Here is a 17,445-nt window from a genome sequence, read left to right on the forward strand (position 1 = left end):
CTCTGAAATGGCTGGACTGATTTTGACGAGACATTTATTGGCAGGCAGCTGATGAAATAAGGAGTAACTTAGGTGACGGTATTATTTTAGAAAAATATTTTATTTAAAAAAAATTAATTAATGTTGCAATGTTCAAGAAACGGTCTAACTCTAAAACTAATTTACATGGCAAAACAACGTTTGCCGGGTCAGCTAGTATTTACTATAATATATAATTGTGAACTAGGTAAATCCAAAATTAATGTTGTTGCAAAAATCATGATCACGGGGCAACAAAAAATTATAAAAACGTTTGTTCTCATTAGTGTATGGGCGCTAATTTTAAACGCATGGTTGTATGTTGACGCAGGTAGTATGGGTGACGGCGTTGGCTCCGTACGTGGTGCTGCTCATCCTTCTGGCGAGGGGCGTGACGCTGCCTGGAGCGACTGAGGGCATACGATACTACCTTACGCCGGAATGGCACAAACTGCAGAATTCTAAAGTAGGAATCAATTTGCAGTATCACATGTACATAAGAACTGTAAAGTTATGGATATTTTTGTTGTTTTTTTTTATAAAAGCTTGTAGTCTAGTCTCAGGAAGCCAGTTCGTGAAATGAGAATAATTTCCCATCCGATTTGACGTATATTGCTTTGAAGTTAAGATCGTACCCCCACTTCAAAGGACCGAAACAACTATATGGGACTTACCAAGTATTGCAGAAGCCCATTCTAAAACCAGAACTACTTGCCCATCTAGCCTCTCTGATAGGAAAAAATTGATGAAAGATGCAAATAGGACAGGCATTATTATTTACAAATCAAAATTATTCTATTCTAAGTAAAAGTCAATTTTAATCAAAATATGTAAGCACATTATATGGAAACAATCAATGATAGTTTTAATTGGATGTAGTTCCTGAAAAACGTTCCCAGCCACAAACATCACATTTTAGGGAATTCGTGTTTAAAGTTTAATAAGTATTAGAGTATTCCATACATGTGAGTTGGGCTACTAAGTCATGATGTCATTTACAGAGTGACATTAGGGCTGCCATTTTTTGTCAGTTTATTGACCAGTTTTGTGGTCTTAACTCAATTTCGACAAGATTGTGGTTTGGAACGTTTTTCTGGAATTACGTCCAATTGATCTTCTAACTTTTCTGTCTTGTTTTGTGTCTGTTAATCTCATGTACTCTCCCCCTCTCCTGTGTCAGGTGTGGATCGACGCCGCCTCTCAGATTTTCTTCTCACTGGGTCCCGGGTTCGGCACGCTGCTGGCACTCTCCAGCTACAACAAGTTCAACAACAACTGCTACCGTGATGCCCTCATCACCTCCTCCATCAACTGTCTCACAAGCTTTCTCGCGGGATTCGTTATATTTTCTGTACTAGGGTGAGCTCACAAAATTAAAATTAAGATTCACTCGTTAATGCTATCCCACATACTCTCCTTCTTTGGACACGTATTGAGACGAGGTAGCCAGACCATAGAACGCCTTGTTGTCCAGGGTAAAGGAATATACTGCGCGGAAGTTACTATAGGTACGATGGACAGACTAGATCAAATCTGCTGTAGGCCGCTCCGAACACGACTGTACTCGTATGACCTCTAACAGAGATAGCGAAACATTGTAAGGTTCATTATATCTGCCCCGGTTGAAACTTTTTTACAACCATGACCGCTCTGTCGAGAGCGTAAAGACCACGAAGAAGACCAAAATTAATAAAATATTTTTAATTATAGGCAACGAAAGAAGCAACACATTAATACAAATGCAGACGAGTAGGTATGACTATTGTGTACTCAGAATAGAACTGAGAGTTTTCCAAGCATAGGTACTTGAGAAATGATAGTTTTTTAAACTATACCATAGTTTGACCTGAAAGAGGTATTCGTTGGGCGACCTCATGGACCTATGTATTTTTATTACCTACTAAGTATTTTCTAACTTACTTCTTCGTACTTCTTTCTAAATAACCTTTAAGTCTTATATTAATATTTTTTATAATTCTAGGTATATGGCTCATGTCCAAAACAAGAGCATTGAAGAAGTGGGACTGGAAGGTCCAGGTTTGGTGTTCATCGTTTACCCAGAGGCCATTGCAACCATGACCGGCTCCGTGTTCTGGGCAATCATCTTCTTTCTCATGCTTATCACGCTCGGCCTAGACAGTACTTTTGGTGGTAAGACTGATCTCTATTTTATCAGCACTCTTTTCTCAAATGAGTGACATATATGGAATATATCAGCAGTATATAAATATCTATTAACCTTCCATGTATTGGTGGGATAATGAAGTACCTATTATAAGTTTTACAAGTACAAAAAAGAAACACTTCAATTATTTGAAGTATATTGTCGATTAAGATTCTTCAGACGGTCTCGAAGGACCAGCGAAATTCGTCAAAGCAAACGTTTGTGTTTAACATTTCTCGTGAAAGTTCATATGCTTAAACATATGGGTTTGGAAAGGTGACTAAGACGACGTGCCAGCAGCGTTGAATGATTTGCCTTGGTTGCAGGCCTGGAGGCTGTGACGACGGCTTTGTGCGACGAATACCCGCGAGCGCTCGGCAGGCATCGGGAGCTGTTCGTTGCTGGTCTGCTGGTCTTCATATATATCTGTGCTCTTCCCACCACCACATACGTAAGATAGCTTTTACTATACAACAAAGATTTTTGTACACCACCGTACAACCATGCTGTGGAATAAGCTTCCTTGTGCAGTGTTTCCAAGACGAATCCTATGGGCTTACCTTCAAAAGAAGCGCTTACTAAAGAAGGCACTTACAAGAGAATGTGGGCGGCGGTGATCAGAAACTATCAGTTACGTCTACCCTTACCATCAACCCATACACTCGTTTGTCCACTTCTTCCATAAATGTCATGTGTAAGTTTCTTCCCCCGAACTCTGTGGTTTGAGGTACCTAATTTGGTTATTTACAAATTTTGTACAACCAATTTGATTCATATTGTATCGTATTGTACTTGTAAATATTGAGAATGGAATCCATGAAAATTTAAAATAGTTCCTTAAATTTTACAGGTAAACATTATGGCGACTATCGTATTTTCAATATTAAATCTATCATTTCACAATGCAAACTGATAGCGAAATGTGAACCTGAAGACATACGCAAACATCGAGGTGCAAATTGATCAAATAATGAATTAATCAGGCGTGAAAGTATCCCACTACGAGCTTATCGGTCGTTGGGTCTCGGGTTGTAAAACGTCAGCGATATTGGATCAGACAGCAAAAAATTCAGTTAATTCATCTATTTATACGTTGTACTCACTCATGGCCTTACAAACGAAATTGTCATAGATTTCTACCTTCGAATAAACCAAGAATATGCAAAATGTTTACAAATAGACATTTTCCTTACGATTGGTTTATTCGGACGTATAACGTTTTCCGCCTTTTTTAATATTTTTATTTAAAACGTTACATCATGAAGATTTTCCGGATTGCTATCACGAGTTGAGTTCGTAATGATTAATAAAATAAGAATAGAAAAACTTAAACAAGTACATACACAAAGCATACTTAGATCAGGATGGCACTGAACCGATCATTGCTGATTAATATCTATAGAGATATATACGTATAGACGTAAACGAGACACCGCTTTCTTCCGATCTCGCTATTCCGTCGCACACGCACAGCGATATTATTATTATTTGCAACTTGCAAGGTTGCTTGACATTCGGCAAAGTTCAGAACTATCCTTGTTCAATACAATGTTGTCAGCGATGTAGTCAACATTTTGCATATTCTTGTTTTATACTCAGGTATAACGTTATGCAAGTTTATTTGTATGGCCGTCAACTTCAGGTCATGAATTGTTCCCATTCCACTGTTATCAAAAATATGAAATTTGATAAATTAATGCTTTGAATAAGTAACTTATCTGTAGGCAACGTTAAATTCAAATTTCAAGTTTCTTTCAAATGCATCAATTTTTAAGTCCGTAAAAAAACGTAGAAGTTTAAAAAAGGCCTACGCTGCAGTTGCGACTCCTAACATTTTCTTTTTTTAACAAACATTATTATCGAAGAAACAAGATTATTATAAAGTTGAATAAGTTCTTATGTAATGTTACAGTGTATAATAAAAAAGCAATTTTATTTTTCATTTATTAGTTTAGGAAAATACATTGTATTTCCGTAAACTGTTGAGTGGCGAGATGGATCGTTAGGTTATCAGTAACACTAAGGGTGGGAATTGTAATGAAAACAATTGCATTATTCATCAGCACTCGAGGAGATGACCAGCGCGATCATGGCCCTCCGCCCCGTTCCCCTCACCCCTGCAACACCTCGCAACACCTCACAAGTGGAATTAATTCGAATGCTTGCTTGTTGTTTAATGAACTGTATAAATTGGTGTCGGATGATAGATGCACAGAATATTTTACCAAGTATTTAGCTGATAAAGATAGTTGAGATTTTTATAATTTCAGAGAAACGACTTTTATATCTTTACTTTAGCGTGAGCTCTGCTTTCTACTTTTTAGTAGGATTTTTAGTTCAGTTATAGATTAAATATTTATTTATGTTTATGGGACTGTTTATTACATCAATAGAAAACGACAGGAAAAAGATTGTAGCGGTACATTTATAGTATCGAAATGTATAAATCCGTAAGGATTGGTAATAGCTACGGATAAAAAATAAGGATTTCTCATTTATTGAGCTCTAATTAAATTATAGGTTAGAAAGGAATGATTTATATCATAAAATACTAATAATACGTTGGTACAACTAATATCACATACGAATGCTGGATGTAAGTAGTGTACTTAGTTTTTATGAAATAAGTTATCTATTTAACTCCGTTGCAACATCAAAATCGCAACTAGGTATTTGTGCCGAGGCAGTTGGGAATTTGGTACCGACTCACTAAAAAAAGAATCAAAAGATAATATAGAGATGCTCCAATTGTCGGGGATCCAGTCCTCGGTGAACTACCAGATCGCTTGGCTTTGCGTAGAGCTTCTACGTAGCTACATTGTATGCCATCTGTACCGCATTTGTCACGGCGAATGAACTGAAGATCTGTTTGACCTGATTCCTGCTACCGAATTCCATCATCGCACGACAGCATTAGCATATCATTCAAACAATCTGTATTAAATTTCTCCCACGTATAACTAAACTATAGAATAAGCTTCCTTGTGCGATGATTCCAGGAACGATACGAAATGGGTACCTTCAAATAAAGTGAGTACACTTAGGCCGGTAACGCTGTGATTATTCTGGTGTTGCAGAAGAATGTGGGCGGCGGTGATCACTTAACATCAGGGGATCCGTTCGTTTGTTCTCCTCTACCATAAAATATAAACGGTTCTGACGCTACTTAGCATTCGATTATCCTTGTAAACTTTGGACAAAGTGTCCATTTGTGCTGAAGTGAATTGTTACTGACAGAAATATGCACCTCAGTCATTGAGTTACTGTTGCGTGACTTGTCTTTTCATTCCCCGAAATACAGAGAAATGTCTGAGAAACTTGAATCATCATCAGCATCATCATATCAACTAGAATACGTCTAATGCTGGACAAAGGCCTCCCCAAAGATCGCCCCTGCGGTGCCCTCATCTAACGTATTCCGGCGATCTTGACCAGATCATTAGTCCATCTTGTTGGGGCCTACCAACACTGCCTCTTCAGATACATGGCCTCTATTCGAGGACTTTACTGTCCCAACGGCCATCTGTCCGTCGAAGTATGTGCCCTGTCCACTGCCGTTACAGTTTTACAATCATTTGGGCTGTGAGGCGGTGACTTTGGTTCTCCTACGGATTTCCTCATTTCTGATTTGATCTCGCAGGGAAACTCCGAGCAGAGCCCTCTCCATTACCCTCTGAGCGATCATAAGCTTTCTCATCAGGCCCATAGTTAGTGACCACGTCTGCGTACCTGAAAACCTCTTTCAGACACTGTGGTATTTGGGACGAGATGATTTTACGGAGCTTCCCGAACGCTGCCCATCCAAATTGGATTCGACGAGGGACCTCTTTCGAAATTGGACCTACCTTTACTTGAATATTATCAATTCATAATTTATACGACCCTCGTGGTACATATAGAAGTATTTTTAGGAAAAATGAAATTTGTAATGTGTAGGGCGGAGTATATCTGGTGGACCTGCTGAACGTGTACGGGCCAGGGCTCGCGATACTATTCGTGGTGTTTGCGGAGGCCGCTGGTGTATGCTGGGTTTACGGGGTGGACCGCTTCTCCGAAGACGTGCGCACGATGCTTGGCCACGCGCCTGGCTGGTTCTGGCGAGCTTGCTGGTCTTACATCAGGTGAGCTCTATATCCCATGCCATGTGCTTCCCCAGGGCATAAAGAGAATAGGATAATCCCAAGCCCAAGCGTGTCGTAAAAGGCGTCGACATTAACCAGTGGGAGGCTACTTTGCACAGGATGCCGGCAAGATTATGGGTACCACAACGGTGCCTTTTTCTGCCGTGAAGCAGTAAGGTGTAAGCATTACTGTGTTTCAGTCTGAAGGGCGCCGTAGCTAGTGAAATTACTGGGCAAATCAGACTTAACATCTTATGTCTCAAGGTGACCAGCGCAATTGTAGCGCCGCTCAGAATTTTTGGGTTTTTCAAAACTCCTGAGCGTTTTTACCATCAGCTGAACGTCCTGCTCGTCTCGTCCCTTATTGTCATAAAAAATATCTAAGCTGAAGCTGGTGACATATGTTTAAAATTATTTTTAATACGATGTATCGTACATTATGAAGTGCTAAATACATCACATAATATTTTCATAGCACCTACATATGTTGTACTACTGTTATTACCGCTACTACCGAGTAGTGACAGATTCCTTATTAAACCACTACCAACAAAAGTAGTTCTCATTTAGGGATACTTTAAGAACTTTTCTGGTTTGAATTGTACAAAGAATGATTGACTTCTATCGAGTCCTCTCTTGAGAAGGATTCCAATTTAACCCCCAGAAGGCTCAATTTTGCTCGTTTTTTCATAAAAAAAAAGGATTTGTCGTATCACCGCTCTTCGAAACACCTCCCATACAGCCTCGCCCAGTATCAGAAAACTGGGTCTACAAATCTCGAGCGATTGTAAATTCCACGGTCATCTATAGGAAAAAGCCAAATTGTCTTCGAAGAAGTTGGGGTCATAAATCGAGCATTGCAATACTTCTAGCCAGCGCAGGTCCGGCCACATATAGAGTATTGCTGTCATCTTTGGTCTGGCGCACCCCAGTATCATTGGTACCTCAAAAGTAGCGCGTACACCTCTCTAAAAGGCCGGCAAAGCTGCTGTGATTCCTCTGGTGCTGCAAGATAATGTGGGCAGTGGTGATCACGTAACATCAAGTGATCCGTTTGTCCTCCTTCCAATAAAAAAAGAAAAAAAATTATAACAAGTATTCTTTCTGATCCAGTCCAGTTTTCCTGCTAGTGCTGTTCGTCTTCTCGGTACTATCCCACCAGGAGATGCTCGGCGGGGAGTATGTGTACCCGGAGTGGTCTATCAACGTCGGCTGGGCAATGACCGGCACCACAGTCTCCTGCATACCGCTATATATTATATACAAACTGATCATCACGCCTGGAAACCTTGCGACTGTAAGTGTACTGTAATATTTGCATATTCCATGTGCTTCCCCGGGGCATTATAAGAAAGGCAATTCCCAGGCTCAAGGGTGTCGTAAAAGGCGACTAAGGACATTTACCAGTGGGAGGATTATTGGACCATTGGTAGTAAAATGTAAGCATAATTGTGTTTCAGTCTGAAGGGCGCCGTAGCTAGTGAAATTACTGGGCAAATGAGACTTAACATCTTATGTCTCAAGGTGACGAGCGATATTGTAGTACCGCTGAAAATTTATGTGTTTTTCAAGAAACCTGAGCGGCATTTGTAATGGACATGGCGTATCAGTTACGATGGTAACTGATGAGCTGAACGTCCTGCTCGTCTCGTCCCTTATTGCAATAAAAAAATATTATAAGGCTGGCTTGCATCATCTAACTTAAGAAATATGTGAAAGTACCGGTTAAGCAAAAAATGTGTTGCATCATTTGACAATTTTTAGATGACGTCATAACTTAAACTGTTAACCGTAACCGTGCAATCTTCGCTGGTTAAAGCTATATTGCTAATGTAAAATATCTAAATAGAGACCTGATAAAAGTTTCGAATAAATATTTAATATTGACTTGATATCTCACTTTTTAACTTTAACTATCCCAAGGAATACCATGGTGCAACACATTCCGTAGTCTATGTTAAAGTCAGCAGTACTGTTAACGTTAAATTTGACTTAAGCCTTAACTATAACAGCTAATATGATGCAACTCAGCCTAGCCTACCTTTGTAGCTGTTATAAAATCTATATACTTTTGTAAACGATTGTACTTTTGAAGGATAACAATATGATAACGACCATTAGAAATTAATGAATGAAAAGACTTCATTGCACCAAATAACAATTACAATTTAACTTAACATTTATGGTAATACAATTAGGCGACATTATCGCTACTCAGCGATCTCTTCCTACTGGAAGGTACTAATCTAAAGGTGTAGGTGATTTTATTTATAACTTGACATAGGGCATTAAATGATCATAATATTATGGTATAAACACGCATACATAATTAAAAAAAAGACTTACATTTTTACTGTTAGATATACGCACAAAAGAGGAGATTGAATTACTACAAAAATAATAAGATAATGTATATACATTTATGTAAAAAGTTATACTATACATTTTCACTATGTAACTTGTTCTAAGAAATAGTTTTTTATTATAAATAGGTAGAGAATTCCCTCATAGCTCCAACTACGAATGAATTCGGTACAATGGTTGTAGCATGATGAGGAACACATAAAATTCGGCTAGCTTCAGACCGCAGCTTGAGCTAATGAGAAATGATTATTTACCACTAAAGGAAAACAGAAGTCCATGCTGCTGTTAATTTAGTTTGTTATTCTCGCTAAATAATATTTATTTACTCAAACAAAATAAATCTTAAACAATAAATACTATGATAAAATTAAAACTATAATTAAGGGGAAGCGTACCAAGAATACTGGCAGCATTTATATATTATAGCTAGGCTGATCCGTTGACCGGAATAACTGGCAGCGCTCGCTTATCATCTAGCTAAATGATCTTTACATTATATATGAAATATATATGAAAAATCATACCATGAATGCAAGAAAATAATAATTGAGTGGATAAGGTCATATAATTATGAAGATACAGAAAACCTACTTATAGTTAGATACTAAATCTTTAAGTTTTCTTTCAAACTAACACACCAATACACACACACTCACTCGTTCACACAATCACATACAGCACATTAAGTTTAGATTACAAATAAATCAATTTTTAGTATGTTATTATTGTTAGTAGTTTTCTTTCCCTTAGTTATATAATTATATTTATGTTAAGGTTATTACATCTTATTATTATGTTTTTGCTATGGAAGAGCGGGGCCACCTACTACAGGCAACTCATTGCTTAAAAGGAGACCCCAACACTGATTGTATATTTTGTATTTTGTTGTAATAAATTAATATTTGTATTATATTGAGTTATAAGGTACTCCACCCGTGTGTATAGATAGTTTTTCCAGTTCCATTTGAATGTTGTCAAGGCTTTAACCCTGTTTTTCATTTCGGCTGAAACACTTTAAGGAAAATTTGTTTCTCATTCTCACTGAAGGTCTGTTATATTGTCTTGTGGCAAATACACTCTTGGTTGTGGAATTTGATAAAATACAAAGTTAAGGGCATTTCTACAAAAATATTGGTGTTTATTATCTAATATGTATGATATAACAGGCGAAACACGAAAAAAATAAATATTCTCCATAAAAAATACTAGTACAGTTAACACCAGTGAGAGGCCTTTTCGCACACTCCATTCACTTATCACAATTATTTTGTAGAAAGACAGGCAAACCAGCTTGAATCACCCGGTCTATTAATCTTCTGTGTTATTAAGAAATAAATAAGAAAGTTTTTTAAAGCTATAATAATATCAATGTGAAATTACTAACAGATATTTCAATCCATGCAATAGCATGCATTCCATGCAATAGCAAAAAAAAACACGCGAAATATCGCGTGTTTTTTTTTTCTACAAATAATTTGTAAATTGTACGTCTTTTAATTTGGTTTCTCTATGAACTGGAATCATGTATAACTAATAAAGTTATTAATTGTATGCGCTTTGTTTCCAGCGAATCCGAACGATCAAGCGTCCGGAGCAGACAACCATCCCTCCAGCTGATGCTCTGTGCTCGCTGTGACCGAGCAACACTGACACCGCTCCCACCACCATACTAGCACTCCCCTCGCATCAGATGACCGGACGAGACACCAAGCCACACGCGATAGAATGGCTCGTCTAGTCTACTTTTAAAATACAGTCTAACGCCGATATTCAAATAGGTATCTTAAAAAAAATACGTGATCCAATAAGGCCTTGTCCACATTCAACTTAGAATGGCATTCGAAAGGTTTGAATTAGGCAAGAAAAAGGAAGGTATTTCGTTTGCTATTGTATCTTGTATGTGGAGAAGAGCTGAAATAGTTCCAAAAAAAAAAAAAACAAAAGTTACAAAGAGCATGTGGACGTGGTGATGACACTTTCTTGAATACGGGAATAAATTTAAGGATCTTTGTGTAATTATATAAAAACATAGTAGGCAGTTCGTCGCACAACTAGAGCTTCATAAATATGTGTGTGAGAATGTATTTTAGAGTACGTGTGTTGATGTTAACATACTATACTACAATATATTATAATATAGGTGTGTAGTTATTACAGGTGTGTAGTTATTACAAATAATTATTTTTCCTATGAGTTCCTATGTATTTACGTTCTTGAAACTTTCATAATTGCTAGGTACTTACAAAATCGAGCGGGTTTCAAGATTTATAGTCATATTTTAAAAATAAGTGATTAAAATAATGTTATAATATATATATAAATAAGTAAAAATATGTAATGTAATCTCTATTCAGAAGATAAGTAAATTATAAATATTGTTAATGTTTTAATTTGTCTATATATATTATAATTTATATGCTTTTATGTTATTTACAGTTGGTAGGTAATATTCAGAATATACCCTGGATTAAAGGTTTGATTTATTAGTAAGAGACGCCAAACCTAGTAGGTAACAACCTACTTAATAACGTGAATGAAGAACACGAGTCGTTCCAAGGTCAAATGAAACAGGAACTAAAAAAATCTAAGATAATATGTTAATTTTCTTAGAAAAAATTCCAAACTTCTAGAATTTTTTTTAAAGTCTACTATCATTTTGTGCATTGTAGAAGATTGTTCGAGAACTTTGATCCTTGAGTGTCTCGTATCGACTGAAACTGTCGAGAATCCTGAAACCCTGTTTTATTATAATCATCTAAGATCTGAGACTCATTACTACTCATGTAGTTTAGTTAGTGTTGCCTCCTAAATTAGTGTTTTGAATTATGTTGCAAAACTGTTTACTAATAGAAGTATTATTAAATTTTATTGTGTTACCTGTAGAGTGTGTTATTTGTTAGGCACAGTACGTAAATAAGTTTAGTATGAGTGTTTTAGACTCTATAATAGAGTAACGCTGTATATATAATAAATAAAATTGCTGGGCAGACTATAAGATATATATTAAATTGTACTTATTTTCGGTGATTAACGCTAGTGTTACACATTTAAATAAAACACTTTTTAAAGGATTGAAACGCGTGTAATTGTAACTTTGTTTGTACATTAGATTTTTGCGTAAGTTACATTTTTATTATTATTTTAGTTAACCCAACGTTTCAAGACCTTTATAGATCCCGTTTTCAGGGTGACTGCAGATGAAATGAGTCAAGATAGTATTTTTCATAGGTAGTTGTCGTTATGAAATTGTACTGTAACTTTTACCTAAAAATCTAATGTAAAAACAAAGTTACAAATACACGCGTTTTAATCCTTTAAAGAATGTTTTATTTAATTATATATATTGTTTACGCTGTTAGTGAGCTTTTAGATAATTGTGTGCGTTAAAAATAAGTAAATATTATTGGATGCTGTGTAAAATTATTCAAGTACAAATAATCATTTTTGTCGTCATAAATAAAGATCTATTTAAACTATTACACCGTTATTCTCTTATATATTAAACACTGTATTGGCATTATATTCCACTTTTTACATAAAAATTAGTTATAAAGTTTTAGCATTTCTGTATTCTCGGGCAATGAATGCAGCAATGTTTAAACATTTTTATCATATCTAGTTGTAATTATTGTTCTTATTCCATGTTTAGTCTCTTGTAGTTCGGTAGAGTACCTAGCCAACTTGTTGGGCAGATTTTAATAGATATTATAGCAATACTCGATGTAAATGTAGGTAGATATTATGTGATGTTACTACTTCGCTTAAGAATAATAATTATGATAAATTAATAATGTGTAGCTAGCTACCAACGTATGTTCATAAAAATATTTCTTTCATATCCTTTCACGTAATTAATACATCGGATAAGGAAGATTTGTAAGGTAATCAACCTAATAGACAAACTCTTATTACTCTTATATAGCTGATACTAAGTAACACAATTATAACCTATTTAAAATTAACACACCAATGTAATTGATATAGCCTGTTGGGTAGTGCTGAATTTTAAAGTGCTTAACCATTTTAACTATTAATTTTCTCCCATGTTAATTCAAGCGTACCTATTGGAGTATCTAAGACATTACAGGCGAACAATTTTTTTGGCGCCACACAAGTCTTCTTAATTCAAATTCTTTCTAATTTTATACCACTACAGCATAACATTACCAAGGGTTAATACATCGATTGCATCTTTGTATTAATTTTGATTAATTAATATGTATTACTTTAGGCTCATTAATATTCATCACGAACATAGTTAGAACATTAAAAGAAATGGTCGCGTGAGTACAGAGTAAACATAATTTAGTGTCAAATGTTTTTTTTTTACATAAAGGCGTCGTTCGTTAGTTTCAGTTTCAGTCACTTCTAACATAGCTACTCGCTTTGCCATGGCTTTTTGTGAGTGTGATTATTGCAAGCAATGTTGGTTACATTAGGTACTTATATTATCAAAACATGTATAGAGGTGTCTAAGTGTTTTTATATTAAAACTTATTAAATTGTTCATATACCCACATATTGAAAATTTAAATTATTTTTGTATTTTATGATATATATTGGGCCTGGTTGTAAGTAATATTATATGTTGATATTTTTATCACTATATTATATAAATGTAACGTTTTCTATATACGCAAGTATATCTAAATAGCTACAAGCAATAATATTATATTAGCTATATATTAGCTTGGGATTGTACCTATTGACTGTTATTTTGTTGTTTTCTTTGCAAGATAAACCTTTTTTGCCGATTATTACCACACTACTACTGCTATGATTAAAATAGCTTTACTGCCGTATATTTTTTATTTTTCACAATTATTGTAAGACAAAACAAAATAGTACGTGCTGTTACTTTAGCTTCTAAGATAGACTTGCATTTATAATATAAATATAAAATCGTAATCATGAAAATAAAATCGGCGTCTCTATGTTCGCTCGGAAGTAACTTGATACATATAACACTTTCGAAAAGTGTTCTTCGATCTAGTTTACAATTATAGGAACCTTCCTTACTGCGTATTTATGTATCAAGAATCAAAATGTTTGTATATTTAGGCCCTGCATTACTGTATAGTATCTATAAATATATATCTAGCATGTTTAGCGAGACATATTATGTGATTGTGGTAGAAATAAACACCAAATGGACAGACATGATCTGTGGCAGCCATCGCAGCTCAGTCTGATCATTTGATTTAACTAACTCTTTGTTTTATTCACAATATTTAAAGTCAAAGTAATTTGATTTTCTGAATCCCTATATGTTCGGAAAAAGTAGAGCTCGTGAGAATAACATAAAATAAACTCAAAGGCAACTCTTTTCATTTAAATAGAGTATTTTACAATGGATGTAAAATACATAAAATAGTAAGGTGCTCGTGCTGCATCCAATATATGAATCATAAAAGTAATAAAGAATAAACTGTATAAATAATAAATACTTATAAATTATCATATACATAATAGATGCATCAACCTTTAGAGCTTGAATTCCTTGTTTGTGTAAGTAAGCTTCGTGAATATGATGGTCTGTCATAATTTGCAGTCGCATCTTCGCCAAGATGGCAACTGGACAATTCGCAAAACCCCAATACCAACACTAACCTTCAATGGGTACCTGCCAAGTTGTCCGTAGACAACACGGTTTCTTTCGTGAAAGGAACCTTAACCTTTTACGGTCTTATAAGTAACCGTATTGATAATATTAGCAAATAATGAAAAAATTTCGTACATATATTTTATTACTAACCGAAACACAAACCAAATTGTTCAAGCAAGAAATTTTCCAGAATTGTATGTGAGTATTAATCAACTGTTAACAGGAGTAATGATACCTCCGGCATGATATTGAGAATAGCGAGCTATATATGTCCAATTAGGGTTGCCACCTATTTGTCTAAGACATAGTTCCTCAACCTTATTTTGCTCACCGCCCACTTTGAGAATATGTTTTTCTAGAGTATTTTACTGTATTTTTTTTGCCTTTTTAGACTATATTTTTTAATCTACCCACGCCCCATCTGCGCCATCTCAATGCCCCTTAATTTTCTCTGGGTCTTCTACTGCCCCCCCGAAAGTCTCAAACCAAAATAAATTACAATGACTTACTAATATTAAATAGCTTATTTTCTATTTTTATCAAAATGGATGTCCATCCATCTTTTGAAAATATCGTTATTATATACATTGTTAGAGACATCAATCAGAATTCCGTTGCTGGAGCGTCTCATTCGATCCCAAAAAGAAGCAATTCTTGTGCGAATTATTGCGAAGAAGTCGGGCACTCTCGCTCTCGCAAACATACTTGCAGCACTGCAATACCTTGGAAGTTTCATAAGAGCTCGATAGGAATCATTATATTGCACTCATCGTATCGCACAGTCGTATAACATGATATCTATGCAAATATTTATATGTGTGGACTTAATTTTCCTGAATAATTCTTCGGATTAGTTAACTAAAAAGTGAAATAAAATAATACCAAAATACCAAATGTAAACAAGTATAACAAGCCAACTAAAAATGAAAAATAATGTATATTTTATCTACATTAGAGTCACAGTTCAAAACGGGGCCCGGACAATAATTATTCACCATGTATGATGAATGGGCACTAACTAAAGTCGTCGTACTGTGAATTTTTGAGTGTTTCAATTCGTCCCCAAACTTGCTTATAAAATCCGGCTTCTTCTTGGGCTCTAATTTTTATATTACATGGGGCAAACGGGCAAACGCTGATGGCAAAAACCAGCCGCTTATAGACATCAGCAATATCAGAAGTTGATAATTATGTATTGCCGGCCTTGGAGATGAATTAGATAAAACTTTAAAGGAAATAATTCAATACCCAAATATTATCTATTACATCTGTACTCTTAGTTCTCTCTTACTTAATATGTACGAGGAAGACAAAATGTAGGTACACTAACAAATGTGTAACGCAGTGTTAGTTCTATCTGAATAACTCTATAAATTATGTAATAGACTATAACGACTATGATGAGACCTACTTGTACCCTAAGAATATTAGGGAATTTGTTATGCGTAATGCAACTAGTGGCAACACGACTACGTGTAGAAAGGAGCCTAAAAAAGGCACAATTCCTTTCTATTTCGATGTACAAAACTGTGATAAAAATAAACAAAATGTTAAGCCCACGGCATCTATCGAAAATGTAAGCAAAGGTACGATACCTTACTACTTCCCTGTACAAAAAAATAAAAAAAATCTTTTTCGAGCCTAACACCCGTACATTTCATATTATGCACCAAAATATTGCTAGTATTTTATCAAAACGGGAACTATTAGAAATAACAGTCCAGCAGTTAAAAGCGTCACAGAAAGATCCAGATGTAATATGCCTGTCAGAAACTTTTATAAAAAAAGGATATGAGCATTTTATCAAAATATATAATTATCAAATTGCTGCCAACTTCAGCAGAGAACAGCAAAGAGGAGGTACTTGTATCTTAGTAAAAAACGACATTCCTTTCAAAGATTTACCATACATAAAAAAATATGCTACCCAAAACACATTTGAAGCCTGTGGCATAGAGATTGAATGTTATAAACTGCTAGTTATTTGCCTGTACAGAACACCTAACTCAGATCCCACCCAATTCTTATGTAAATTAAACGACCTTTTGAGCTACTCAAATAATAAATATAAATTTAAAATGCGTATAGTTATAGCACCTTATAGGACCTTAATATAAACACGTTAAAAAAAGGCAATATTACTAATCATTTACGAGACATAACCTACAATTTTAACATGAAAATTCACATAGACGTACCTACTCGCAAGTCATCTTGCATAGATCATATTCTTAGCAATATTCCAAATGCTAACGCAACAGTCATGCCGCTTTATCTCTCTGACCATGACACAGGCCAAATGTTAAGCTTTTCTGTTAATGAAAAGCCGCAAAGAAGTACTACATATTTTATTTATAAAAGAGATTATAATTTGGACAATATTCGCAAGTTCAGGGAATGCTTAAACAATTTATCCTGGGCGCATATATATATGCAAAATGACGCAAATGCATTCAGTGAATTTCATGAACTATTATGTCTATTTTACAATCTTTGCTTCCCAAAAGTGAAAGTAAAAATAAATAACAAAAATAAAAATAAACAAAACTGGATAAGTCAAGGCTTACAAAAAAGTTGTTTGAATAAACGTAAACTAAGATGTAAATACTATAAAAATAAAAATACTAGTAATAAAAATAGATATAAGACATATTCTAATATTCTAAAAAAATGTATTGTGAATTCAAAAAAAAATGAAAACATTAAGTATATAAACAAACATGATAATAAATGTAGAGCCACATGGGCAGTAATTAAAAATGAAATACGAGACTCAAACTGCAAAGGAAACATAGAAAAAATTATAGTTAACAACACGACAATAACAAAACCCGTTGATATTGCTACTGCCTTCAACAATCACTACATTAACTTAACACATAAAACAACACAAAAAAGTATTAAAAAAATCATATAATATTAGTGCCCATGTAAACTCAATGTTCCTAAAACCCATGACAGAAAATGAGGTTAGACGAGAAATAATGTCTTTAACTAACTCCAATTCTGTAGGTTATGATGAAATCAACACCAAAATTATTAAAGAGTGTGCTAATCAATTAACTGCCATTTTAACACATTTAATAAATACATCGTTTGAGACGGGCACTTTTCCTGACGCCCTGAAATATTCATTGGTTAAGCCATTATTTAAAAAAGGTGAAAAATGTAAT

At 35.0% G+C, this 17,445-nt stretch overlaps 1 protein-coding gene across 1 annotated transcript in view; it reads left to right on the forward strand.

Annotated features, from left to right (window-relative positions):
- Positions 1-13,876, forward strand: part of LOC126972785 (sodium-dependent serotonin transporter) — a 45,936-nt gene extending 32,060 nt beyond the window's left edge. The window contains exons 7-13 of the mRNA XM_050819829.1: positions 350-484; positions 1,199-1,377; positions 2,000-2,169; positions 2,509-2,633; positions 6,119-6,303; positions 7,417-7,600; positions 10,235-13,876. Coding sequence (XP_050675786.1) covers positions 350-484; positions 1,199-1,377; positions 2,000-2,169; positions 2,509-2,633; positions 6,119-6,303; positions 7,417-7,600; positions 10,235-10,303 — 1,047 coding nt within the window. The 3' untranslated portion in view covers positions 10,304-13,876. The remainder of the gene's footprint in view (positions 1-349; positions 485-1,198; positions 1,378-1,999; positions 2,170-2,508; positions 2,634-6,118; positions 6,304-7,416; positions 7,601-10,234) is intronic.
- The last annotated feature ends 3,569 nt before the right edge of the window (positions 13,877-17,445 follow it).

Source organism: Leptidea sinapis, chromosome 27 (assembly GCF_905404315.1).
Source record: "Leptidea sinapis chromosome 27, ilLepSina1.1, whole genome shotgun sequence".
Lineage (NCBI taxonomy): Eukaryota > Metazoa > Arthropoda > Insecta > Lepidoptera > Pieridae > Leptidea > Leptidea sinapis.